At 40.1% G+C, this 12485-nt stretch overlaps 1 protein-coding gene across 2 annotated transcripts; it reads right to left on the bottom strand.

Annotated features, from left to right (window-relative positions):
* Positions 1-456: 456 nt before the first annotated feature.
* On the bottom strand, positions 457-11388 carry LOC136445500 (histone deacetylase 6-like). Of its 2 annotated transcripts, none has more exons than XM_066443534.1 (15): positions 10424-11388; positions 9938-10062; positions 9058-9527; positions 8505-8643; positions 7230-7435; positions 6977-7064; positions 6646-6793; positions 5459-5624; positions 4759-5042; positions 4094-4238; positions 3235-3518; positions 2837-2904; positions 2560-2644; positions 2087-2256; positions 457-1853 (listed from the first exon to the last, which is right to left on the bottom strand). In XM_066443534.1, the coding sequence occupies exons 1-15, from the start codon at positions 11293-11295 to the stop codon at positions 1831-1833; spliced, it is 3273 nt and encodes a 1090-aa protein (XP_066299631.1). In that variant the 5' UTR covers positions 11296-11388; the 3' UTR covers positions 457-1830. The 2 variants fall into 2 exon arrangements, with proteins under 2 accessions (XP_066299631.1, XP_066299623.1); XM_066443526.1 differs by lacking the exon at positions 8505-8643 and adding an exon at positions 8028-8166.
* Positions 11389-12485: the final 1097 nt, after the last annotated feature.

Below are 12485 nucleotides of genomic sequence, written 5' to 3'. Positions count from 1 at the left end.
ACCATTTTCGAACTTGACCTCCATTCCCACAACCGCTTCTCAACTATCAAAAATCATGAAGATCCATCAACATTTCAGTCACTTTTTTTGCCTACATACAAACACGAAAAATTCAAAGTCCGCTGCAGTACTGTTGGAAAACGTAAGGTGAACGATTTTTAAACTTGACCTTCCTTTGCACAACCACTACAAACTTACCAAAAATCATATGAAGATCCATCAAAGGTTTCTCGAGTTATGCTCTTGACATACATACTGACCCACCCAACAGCAGGCGTAACCGAAAACATAATCTTCTCGGCGAAGATAATAACTACGGTATAAGGTAATAGTATAAGGTCTTAAATCAGGAACTTCCAGCCCCCCCCCCCTAAAAAAAGCAAGCCTCTATATACTTCTAGTAATCTGTAGTTTTAACAGATTTGACTTAAATATGAAGAAATGTTGATACAGCACTTCAACTATGAGATTTTACTTGGAATATTGCATGCACACATATATTAGTATGATACAAACAACATTAAAATTAAAAGTCAAAGTACACGACAGAATACATTAATCATGTATGAAGATGACATTGTGGTCTATCTTCTGTATGTCATCGAAGGTAAATTAACAACCAAATAAGACCATCAAAATGTTTATAAAAAATATTGATTAAGCAAAAACAGGTAAATGTAGATTGTTGTGTTACACATGACAGCAATCAAGGAAACCATAACTATTAACTTTCAAAGAAAAAAATCTAGAGTACAAGTATACAAACATCCAAATTACTGGTAATCAAATAACAAATATGCAATATATAACTTATATTGTTGTCATTGCAATGTTACATTTTGAAGCATTTCTCACAGCACAATTCTCAAAATTTGGCTTTGTTCATGAAAATCACATGGTACTAAACAGCAAATTGATCTAAATTATTATAGATGTATAACAGTACTTCACAAGTTAAGCAAGCAAAAGCAAGTGAATGAATGCTAAGAATGGTCACACAAATGCTGGAGATTGGAAGGATAGTTGTCATATGGCCTTGTATAATATAAAATAATGCAGAGAAGCTTTACCAGCTATATGCTTAATCATCATAATTTTTTGAATATGAGAAGCTAAGGCTTAACCAGTCCTCATAGCAAACATACCTCTTAACCTGAGGTAGCACAGTTTAAGTGCATAAAGTCCACAAATCCTGGTGGTGACAATGTCATACACACAATTTGGGTATAGAGATTCTGTCTGTCTATATACACATATTATCATTGACAATTGTTAGTGATTGCAGTAAGATCGGTGTAAGATACGGTTATCTCATTCATACCGTTCTATCGCAAAAGTTTTGTCTTGTTTCATATACGGAATGATGGTACAGTGGCAGTCAAACATTTGCTTCAACCCATCATGATAGATTTTAATTTCAAAATCATTTGCACGGGTTATATACACAGATAAATGATGGATCTTCCAACTTACAAGTTTCAAAAATCAATACATAAAATGACATCAGTACATAGCCATAAACGAGTATAGAGAGTATTACATATAAATTGTATTGCATATCTATTTGATACATGGCTACAATTGTGATTTGGGTACATTGAAGCATTCATCATATTCATTCATAACAATACATAATTTCAAACAAATTTATTCCATATAATGAGGTATTATTGAAACCTACATGTGTAAACCTAGCTCTAGATTTGCACTGTCCAGATGTCTGAGGAGATGCCTTATTAGGAGCGGTACTAGTATCTTTGAATCTGTTGCTTGCAAATCAGCAGCTTCTCAAGTAGATGAATCTCTTACTGGAGGCAAATGTGATGCTAGTTAATCTTGACCAGCCATGCTGTCTGTAGATGAAACACATTATGTCAAAGATTGTTTTGCTGACTTAAAGAAGCTATAATAACAAACTTATTGCTATTTGGTATTTGTATAACACATTCTAGTTTATTTACTACCTTGAATATCAATACATGACAACTCAGATAGAAAACATTTGTTTGTATTTTTTTGATAGTGAGATAAGGGTGCATGGAATGATGATACATTGACTGTATCATTCAAACAGTGCTCTACAGACCTGGGGGCTGCACTTGCAGATGATTTTGGATAGGAGGCGCTGGTGCATTGTCTTCAGACTCTTCCCCTGATGTCTTCCCTTCTATACCCTCCGCTGTGTTCTGATTGTCCTTTTCTTCCCCAGTAATGCTGAGTTGTTCCATCTGAAGATTCAGGTCTGTTGAGGCTGGTCTGAAATACAGGTCAAAGTGCAATAAATCATTATCCTAATACTGCCAGGTATCAAAGAATTATTTACAAAAGATCACAAAAGAATGCACAGATGAAATGAATACCAGAAGTGCTTACTGTATGCAGACAGCTCATGGGGAATATACAGTTGCCCAACTATTATTTTACAATGGATGACGAAAAGTGACATTCTGAATTTTGGTAGAAAATAAAAATCATAGAATTAAACAGATAACAGAGACCTAATGACTTATGGTGTTATCATGTTATCATTATGATAATAGTGTTATTCCAATTATATACCTGTCTGGTTCTATTGCTTTGCTTGTGGTGTTACTGGTTTCGTTGCTTCCCTCATCACTGCAGTCATCTTTGGTCGCTACATCAACTGTGTAAAATAGAAATGTTCCATACATGTCCCTCATACACTTCCAAAAGTTTCAGAGGATTCAAACATTGAATCATATGTAGACATATGTAGACGTTTTCCAATCAAACATACTTAAAATAGAGTATAAGGCAGGAATAGAAAGGAGGCCATCTACATCAGGGCATTGAAGACAGAGAGAGTTGATTTTACCTTGGAAAGCCAGACTTCTCCAGTACTTCTGGTGAACATGCAGGGTGCTCAATATGGACTCCACTGCCCTGTAAGACAATTGTGAATGTTAACTTATCATACACTATATCATAGACTATAATTGTAGAACTTTTATGCATTCCAAGTTACTTAAACAATCCTAGAATCCATAAAATAACTAAAAATCCTAGAATCCTATAAAAGTTTTTTAAAGACTGCAATAGATAGAGAAAGAGAAGGATATTAAGTTAAAATGTACTGTAAACAAATACATTTTGTCCGTAGTTCACAAGTCAACAGCTGAAAACATAATGTAGACAGAAAAGTTTGGAATATTTTTCGAAGTAAATAAAGGGGGTGTTGAGACTGTAGAGAACTGGTTATAGAGATATACTTACTCTTCACAAGGAGGGGAGTACTCATGATCAAAGGCAGGACAGGGGTCTCCCAGGAGGATTTTGGTACATTCCGACATGGACTCAGAGATGGACGACAGGTTGTACCCCCCCTCCAGCAGTAGTACGACCCGCCCCCCTGCCAGGCTGCTCAGCATGTGCGTCATGTGGGCGTAGCCCGAGGGGGTAACGTCGCAGTGTCCCAGGGGGTCCCCCCTGGCCGCGTCAAATCCCGCTGATACGATAACCAGCTCGGGGGAGTACTGGTACGCTATGGGCATCACAACCTGGACGTGGAGTCAGAAAACAGATACATTTGTACTATGAATCTGATATCAATAAGTTTCTAGACATTTTGATCTGAAGATCTTGCAAATTTATGTTTGTTTGCAGGCAAGGAAAGGGAGTTACTCTCAGTCCGTGGAAAATGACTTTAAAATAGAACAATATGAACCATATTTCTTCATAAAAAGGTATCAGAATGATTAAGTTACTACCAAGTGTTTGCACATGACATTATTGCTGTGTCTGCTACCATGTTGGTGTCAGTACTGTATTGCAGCATTTCAGCGAATCATAGCTCAAGAGTTTTCAGACATTTAAAGATCTTCTGACTCTGTCAAACAACTTCTATTAAATGTCTCCAGCTCCAAGTAGACAATACCAGAAGGATAGTTTAAACTTACAGATGACACACAAAAATGTTGTGTATGCTTGAGCTACATGTACAATCCCTTGAAATACAATCAGGGACACCAACATGGTAACTTAGCACCTGCCTGCTTCATTGACATGCAAAGTGAGTAAAAATGCTTTGTATGATGCAGTAACCAGAACATAACCCATGTGTCTGTCCCCTGACCTGTTGAAACGCAGCCATGTACTCAGCGTCCCCCATGCCTCCCTTACTCCACGGCACGTTGACAGTAAACCCCTCCCCCGGTCCACTCCCCACCACCGTACAGTCAGCATCAGGACTCCCAGGGAAAAATGATCCATTGTCATACCTGGATGGGAAAAAAAATACTTTATTGTTCAATCACACAATACTGACATGCAACAGAGTATTAATCACATGTACAATTAACATTATTTCTTTAAACAAGAAATTAGAATTAAAAATATAGTAAAACAAATGAAATACTCTTTTTATGAAATACTTTTTTGTTAATACTACAGCAAAAGGATGAAATTTTCAAAGACTTGAGATGTGATTCATCTAACAAAGCTTCGAAGAAAAGCACATCCGCAGCTCTATATGAAAACTGGAGGTCCAACCGCATTACGAAAGAAAGCTGCCAGGGAACCCAAATGTAAACTTGTCCTTGGTGTTGCTCACACATCAGTACCAAATCTTATACAGATCCATTCAAATTTTCTTCGGTTATGCTGTCCTAAAACAAAACCAATTTTCACAGAAATGCATTGGTGCAATTTTCTAAAATTCTTCATAGTACTAGTAGCATGCTGCTAAATGCCTCTCCTGAGGCATTGCCAAAAAGATAGTCAAGGGAGTGCTGTTGTTACCTGTGTATGGATATGTAGAGCACTGTTGGGTCCTCCACAAACATGTGTTGTGTACCGTTACCATGGTGAATATCCCAGTCCAGAATCAGTACCCTCCCCACCCCCAGCCTCTTCTGTGCGTAGCGTGCTGCCAGCGCCGCGCTGTTGAAGATACAAAAGCCGCACGGTTTGTCCACCTCCGCGTGATGACCCGGGGGACGGACAACAGCGACGGCACTGCGTACGCTCCCAGTGACCACGGCCTCCACGGCATTCATGGAACACCCAGCCGCTAAACAGGCACTCTGGAAATAAAGGGAAAAATGGAAAATATTCTTGTTCACAGCCATATCAAATTGTTGGAAATCTAAACCAGGGTACAGTTCTAGTCATTAGCACTGGACAAATAACAGCAACATTCTAGTGGTAAAGATGTCAAAGAAGTAACTTTACTACATAATTTGTGTATTAGTGAACTTCAAACCCTATGTCCATTTCCTCATTCCTATTTTTACACAAAGCATGAGTATTCCCTTATCACAAGAACAGTCCTTTTTTTATACTGATTAAATAAAGAAAGACAAAGTTTAAAATGCAAGGAAGTAAACTGAATTTTGATGTAACATTTCACTTGCTATAGCTCATCAGCTAGTTACATACTGTTTTTCTGTGTATCATTCTACACACATAATTAAATGTTAACTTCCTCATCCCTCCTCACCTTGTATGTGTCGTTACATAGGAAGATGGAGTTGAAGTCTGCCTGTGTTTTGTTGAGCTGTCGTGGTGTCATCTCGACTGTCTCCTGCATCAGCTGCAGGTGTTCAGACGTGTGCAGGTACAGCAGCTCTTCTTCTGTGGCCAGTCTGGACTCTAGCTTAACACACCTGGTGGGAAAATGTGAGGTTTAGAACATCTGTTCATGGTACTGAAATGGGACATCTGGCCATGGTACTGAAATGGAGCACCTGTCCATGATACTGAAATGGAACCCCTGTCCATGGTATGGAAATAGAACCCCTGTCCATGGTACTGAAATGGAACACCTGGCCATGGCACTGAAATGGAAACACTGTCCATGGTACTGAAATGGAGCACCTGTCCATCGTACTGAAATGGAACACGTGTCCATGGCACTGAAATGGAACACTGCCCATGGTACTGAAATGGAACACCTTTCTATGGTACAGTACTAAAATGGAACACATGTCCATGGTACTGAAATGGAACACTGTCCATGGTACTGAAATGGAAACACTGTCCATGGTACTGAAATGGAGCACCTGTCCATCGTACTGAAAGGGAATACCCGTCCATGGTACTGAAATGAAACCCCTGTCCATGGTACTGAAATGGAACATCTGACCATGGAACTGAACTGGAACCCCTGTCCATGGTACTGAGATGGAACACCTGCCCATGGTACTGAAATGGAACACGTGTCCATGGCACTGAAATGGAACTGTCCATGGTACTGAAATGGAACATCTTTCTATGGTACAGTACTAAAATGGAACACATGTTCATGGTACTGAAATGGAACACTGTCCATGGTACTGAAATGGAACATCTTTCCATTGTACTAAAATGGAACACATGTCCATGGCACTGAAATGGAACACATGTCCATGGTACTTGAATGGAACACCTTCCCATAATACTGAAATAGAACACCTGCCAATGGTACTTAAGTGGAGCACCTGTCCATGGTACTGAAAAGGAACATCTGTCTGTGGTACTGAAATGCAATCCTATCCAACATCTATGTCAACAGCTCATAGCAATGAAAACCATTCACATTCACTATGCATGACAAAAGTTTGAACAGGATAGGGAGAAGATTAGGACCAGTGAGGATATGAAGTATCCTGAGCATGCAAAGTAGGTATATGTAAATTATTTTCTGACCTGTCTTGTAGCCTGTGCCTGTCCAGTGCCTGCATGATCCTGCGTATCCTGTATGGTTGTTCAGGGTGGCCGGGGAACCAGATGTTAACGTGGTTCGTCATGGCCTCATCATGTACCAGCCCCACCTCTCGACCTGATGTACAGGTGCCTAAACCAGATAGGGACAGGGTGACAATCATGTATTGAAGGGATGTAGCTTCAAGCTAATGTATATAGCAATCAGCTACAAAATCAACAAGTTCATATTTGAAAACAATCGATTACAGATCCTTTTAGAATGTCTTGAGTATGCAAATAACTTATATGGTAGAATATCTTGGTGTAAACATACCCCTTCCAACAGACCTCCAGTGGGACATGTCTTCAGACTTTTGTTGTGGATGCTGATCTTCCTCACTGGTCAGAGCGTCTTTTGAAACCTATAACAGTGATATCAGTCATCGATATCTTGAATTCAATTTGGTCTTAAGGGTTTAACACCCCTTGGGACAAAGAAAATTCAAAATAAAAATATGGAGAAATTTTTGTATCTGATCCTACTTCAAAAGTCATGGAAAAATTTCTTTGAGAATATAGATTATTACCTGGTACTGGAAGCATTTCCAACTATTCTGGTGAACTCCGAGGACATCGAGTAAAGTCTCCACGGAGCTGGGATCAGGCTGTAGTGGGGGGAGGGGCGGACAGGGGTCTCCCAACAGAGTTTCCACACACACGGCTACACACTCTGACAACGTCTGTATGTTGTACCCTCCCTCCATGACGGCACAGACTTTTCCCTCAGCAAGACCTGCAATAAAAACAATAACAATATTTTTGAATATATAGATATTATTTGCAGAATGAAGTTAAAGAAATAGATTATGTATCGATAGATGGAATTCAATTTTGCATCAACCAGCACACTTGGTCTCAGTTTTTATTTAACTATAGCAGATATATTGATGTATAACACTGCCATAGAACAGCAACTCTCGTAATTCCACCAGATCTAGATATCCTCAAGTACTAGTATTGCTAAAATTGTCATCTTTGAGACAGGATTTACTATATCTAGTCTTTAAAAAATTGTATATGTACTAGTGTTTTGTTCAGGTACAGGCACTCTTGACATCAAGTCTGTACCTGTACATGTACAGTACCTAAACAATTTTATAGGTTCACGTACAGGTACAGGCACTCTTGGCATTCAGTTCTGCACTAAACAATCTTATAGGTTCACGTACAGGTACAGGCACTCTTGGCATTCAGTTCTGTACTAAACAATTTTATAGGTACACGTACTGGTACAGGCACTCTTGGCATTCAGTTCTGTACTTAACAATTTTATAGGCACATGTACACAACTCAACATCATTCTGAGCCGAACCATGCTGCAGTACCTTTCAGCATGTGTAGGAGGTGTGCATAAGCTGCTGGGGTGGTGCTCATTTCTCCTTTTGGATCCCCGGCAGCTGAGTCAAAACCAGCTGATACCAGAACCAACTGAGGGTTGAACTCATACGCCATGGGCATAAGAACCTAGACATACATACACAAGCAACATTCATGAAGAAGTGAAGACAATTTGAATGCCTGAAACAAGCCACAAAAATTCCACACTAACATCTGGCTAGAGAAATCAAAACCCAACAATTCTGCTCTGTAGTTTTTTGCTGAACATTAAGTTTTCTTTTTTTTCTTAGATAAAACTTATTTCAGAAATGAATGAGAATTAGAATAAAACTTATAAAAATGAATACTTTTCAGTTTTCAATGCAGAACTGTATAACATGCAGTCTTTCCCCAACAGACATCAAATGCTAGCGTGATTTTTGTGGCTGTTTCAGTATTTTTGTTGTTATTTAGGTTAAAACTACCTGTAAGCATGTGAAGTAAATGAGCATAGCAGACAGGAGAGGTGACCATCTCTCCCATACGGTCTCCCACCGCTGAGTCAAATCCAGCGGAAACCAAGACTAGCTGGGGCGCAAATTCATACGCCATGGGCATAAGAACCTACAGGGATAAATATCAGGGGTTCATTTAAATCAGGAAAGAGGCTAGGGGCGCTGCACCCTCTTGTTTCAGCCCAGCACCCTCTTGTCAAATTCAGATTTTAGCTTAATATGAGCATACTACCTTCACTCAGCAATTGATTCTTCCATAAATACATAGAATTCACTCCCTTGCATGTGTGTGCTCCCTAATGTTTAATTTTTCTAGAAAAACCCCTGAATATGCAAGTGTATTGAAGCATATGTAAGCATCATGTCTTAAGAATGGTCAATTTCATATGCAAATACTCATCATGTGTATTTTGTTATTGATCAAATTCAGTATGAATCCTGATTCATCTGGAAGATGCTAAATCTAAGCACAGTTAAGCAGCTCAATGCAGCAACAGAAAATGTTCCAAAGGTTAACACATACCTGTTGAAAAGCGGCAATATAGTCGGGATCTCCCAGCCCTATCTTATTCCATGGCACATTCACGTTATAGCCTTTTCCAGCCCCCCTCCCCACAAAGTTGTAGTTGGCTCTCTCCATGTGTGGCCAGTACTCCATGTGCTCGTATCTGTGCACAGAGAAGAAGAGAACCCGCGGATCGTCGTAAAAAAGGTCCTGGGTTCCGTTCCCGAAGTGGACATCCCAGTCGACAATCAGAACCCTTTCCAAGCCATACTTCGTCAACGCTTGTTTGGCAGCGATGGCGACGTTGTTGAAGAGGCAGTAGCCGCAGGATTGATTGCTGTCGGCGTGATGACCCGGGGGACGTACCACGGCCATTCCGTTGCGTACCTTCCCGGTGAGGACTTGGTCCATAACTTGGAGGGTACAACCAGCAGACAGACGAGCACATTCAAAAGATTTTGGGTGGATGGCAATGTCTTCGAAAGTCTCTGCAAGAGAGCAAACATGACTGTTATAACTTTACTCATCAAAAACTTACCCAAAAAGTTACTAATAATATTATATGATAAGGAAACTTAAGTTTGGGGATCATATCTCCATTGCTACTTTGTCAATATTGTATTTTATACCATTGGAAAGCTTTAATCTGTTACCCTTTACTGAGACACCCCATATGCTGTGATCACAATTTCCCCTGATCATATGTCTTTTGCTTCTTATGGTTAGCACTGTGTCTCCTTAATCATAGGAAAGTTTGTTATTGCCCTTTAAAATGATATCTAAGGCCTGACGAAACTGTCAAGAACTTCCTTCTCAAAACTTAATCAAGGATCTGAAGAGAAAACATGACATATCTTGATGGTTCCCTCAGGGTTTTACAGGGATAGACTGTGGATACCTGAGAGCTGTCTTAGCTGGTCTGTCACCATGGTAACACTGCTCTCCAGCTTCCCTAGGAGATCCTCAGAGTGGATGCTGAGGACCTCATCTTCACTGGCGGGACGGGAAGGGATACCAACACATCTGAAGGACAGCGGAAGATGTCAAAGCATCTGTAGATTAGAAGTCTTCAGAATCTTTGTGTCATTGTTTTTAATTTACTTCATGGAAAGATACTAGTACAGGTTTTTAATTGCAAAATAGCAGCAGCAAAAATCCCATCGATTACATCAAGAAATGTGCCAATATATCAAAATGTTTGACTGTCAAAAACAATCCTTGCCACAATGTACAGTTCCTAGCACTTATATGGCTTTTACATGCTGGTTTGTAATCACAAGGAAGGGTGATTATACCAGCTCTACAATACAGATACATGTGAAAAAGATGAATAAATGTAAAAAAAACATAGATAAGCACAGCATGATAATAAGTTGTTTCTTACCTGTCCACAAGACCTTTCTGTCGCAGTAACTTCAACGTCTCAGTGAACCTCTCTGGTCGCTCCGCCTTACAGTCGCTCAGGTCTTCCCACAGACAGTGATAATCTGCCATTCTCTCATCAAACACCACCCCCGTCCCTTTTGGTACAACCCTCTCCTCCAGGCTCAGTCCACTCAAATCTGGGAGGTCAAACTCAGCCTTCCTCGCTTTTCTTCCCTTCTTCTTTGCTTCTTGAAGGGATTGAGAGTTCCCGCTCCCCACCCCCGTGGGGGTGACGTTCTTCTTTTTTGAACCTCTTCCTTTTTTCTTGCCTGATCCTGTTCCCTTACGCTGCTCTTTATTGTTGTCCGCTTGTGAGTCGTCATTTTTGTTCCGGTTTGGCGTGATGACATCACCGATACTCGAACTTTCTGCCGCAGGCGGACTTGTGGGATGGCGGGGAATGTTTTCAGACCAAGAAATATCGCTTGCTTCTGTTGTCATGTCAGAACCTTCTGTGATTGGTTGATTCTCTGATGCTGGCAAAGTGATTTGGTCTGCATTCTTCATGCTTACTGTTGTACCTTCTCGATTGTCATCTCCCTTTGAGACAAGTTGCACGCCAGCAGTTTCACTTGTGGAAATCGCTGCAATATCTCGCTGAGAAGTGCTGTCCAGTTCTGGAGTGTCTACTGTAGGTTGATTAAGATTTGTCATAGCTGGGTCTGTTCTGTCAGGGAAAAGCACATCGGAGGAGGGATTGTCGCTGTGATCTCTTGATGATATTTCTTCAACTTTGGGTGGTATCTGAGGTTGCGGACTATTTGATGGAGGTTGTACAGCCCCTTCTATGGGTTGCACACTATCTGGCAGTGGTTGCACAGCCCCTTCCATGCTGCTTGGTATTTGCAGCTAACCGTTATTTCACCACATTCCAATGACACTAGGGTGCAGTGACTGAAATATCTGAAATATTGTAATATACATAGTTATGTTACAGTTAACTCTATAATCAAGGAGGTTTTCTATACAAAACCTCCTTGCTCTAATGCACCTATATGCAGATACATGTATGCTCACGTAGGTATATATACTTTGTAAAGTGCACATACTGTCACACACACACACACACATACACACATTCTCAGGCACTCATGTGTAACGTTATATAATACTAGTGTGAAATTTCTTGGTTCAAACTTGGTGATAAGACAAGTAAAACATAAAAATTATCTTGTCTTAATTTTTCAGCGATGTACCCATGGTATGGCACTAGCATTCATTGTGCACGATATTTCAATGTGCGTGACTGTGAGCATACTCATGTTGTTTAGGTAACAAAACTGTTCCGTAAACTTTGCCCAAGTGGCCAAGTCCATGAATGAATGACCACGCCCATCCGTGATCCACCCCTCTTTTCCAAAACAATGCACACAAATCAACCATTAGACTAGTCTATAACACGCTCTGGAGATCAAATATCCCAAGAGAAGACCAAGCAATGCAGAAAAGCCGAGAAAAATGACATATTAGTTACCTCTTTTTCAGTTTAATCTGCTACCTCTTCCGGAAACTGTTTCACCTCAGGCGCCAAAACGAACTTTTCAACTCTGACCTTTTTAGATTGCTACATTCAAGAAAAGGGGTGATTCCAAATATGTATGTCTAAGTTTTGAAAACTACACGCAAAATTAGAAATAACCTCTATTCAAGGATTAAAGCATAAATATATAGGCAATGCTGGGATATTTTTGTGTTACAGTTATTATTCAAATATGGTAATTATTTATTATATTTTCGGTACTCATCCCCTTTTTCTCAGTGCGCTAGTTCAACTGTCGCTGGGTAACACCGAAGCGCGATCATGGCGCCCAAATGTTGTCAAACGTTCGACACAGCGAAGTGTGATGGTTTTTCTCCTGTAAAAGCGTGACTGTCTTTGATAAAGTCGTGGTCAGCGTTTGGAGCCTCATCCTAGATCTTAGTAAACCCAGTCTAACATTGTCGAGTGTCGACAGAAGGTTTATAAGCTAGGAAATATTTAGTCACCATAACTTTGCCCCCCTCCCCATCTTGTTCGAGCC

Source organism: Branchiostoma lanceolatum, chromosome 1 (genome assembly GCF_035083965.1).
Source record: "Branchiostoma lanceolatum isolate klBraLanc5 chromosome 1, klBraLanc5.hap2, whole genome shotgun sequence".
NCBI classification, from domain to species: Eukaryota; Metazoa; Chordata; class Leptocardii; order Amphioxiformes; family Branchiostomatidae; genus Branchiostoma; species Branchiostoma lanceolatum.
Note: the sequence above shows the minus strand (reverse complement) of the source record. Positions and strands in the feature narration are given on the sequence as shown.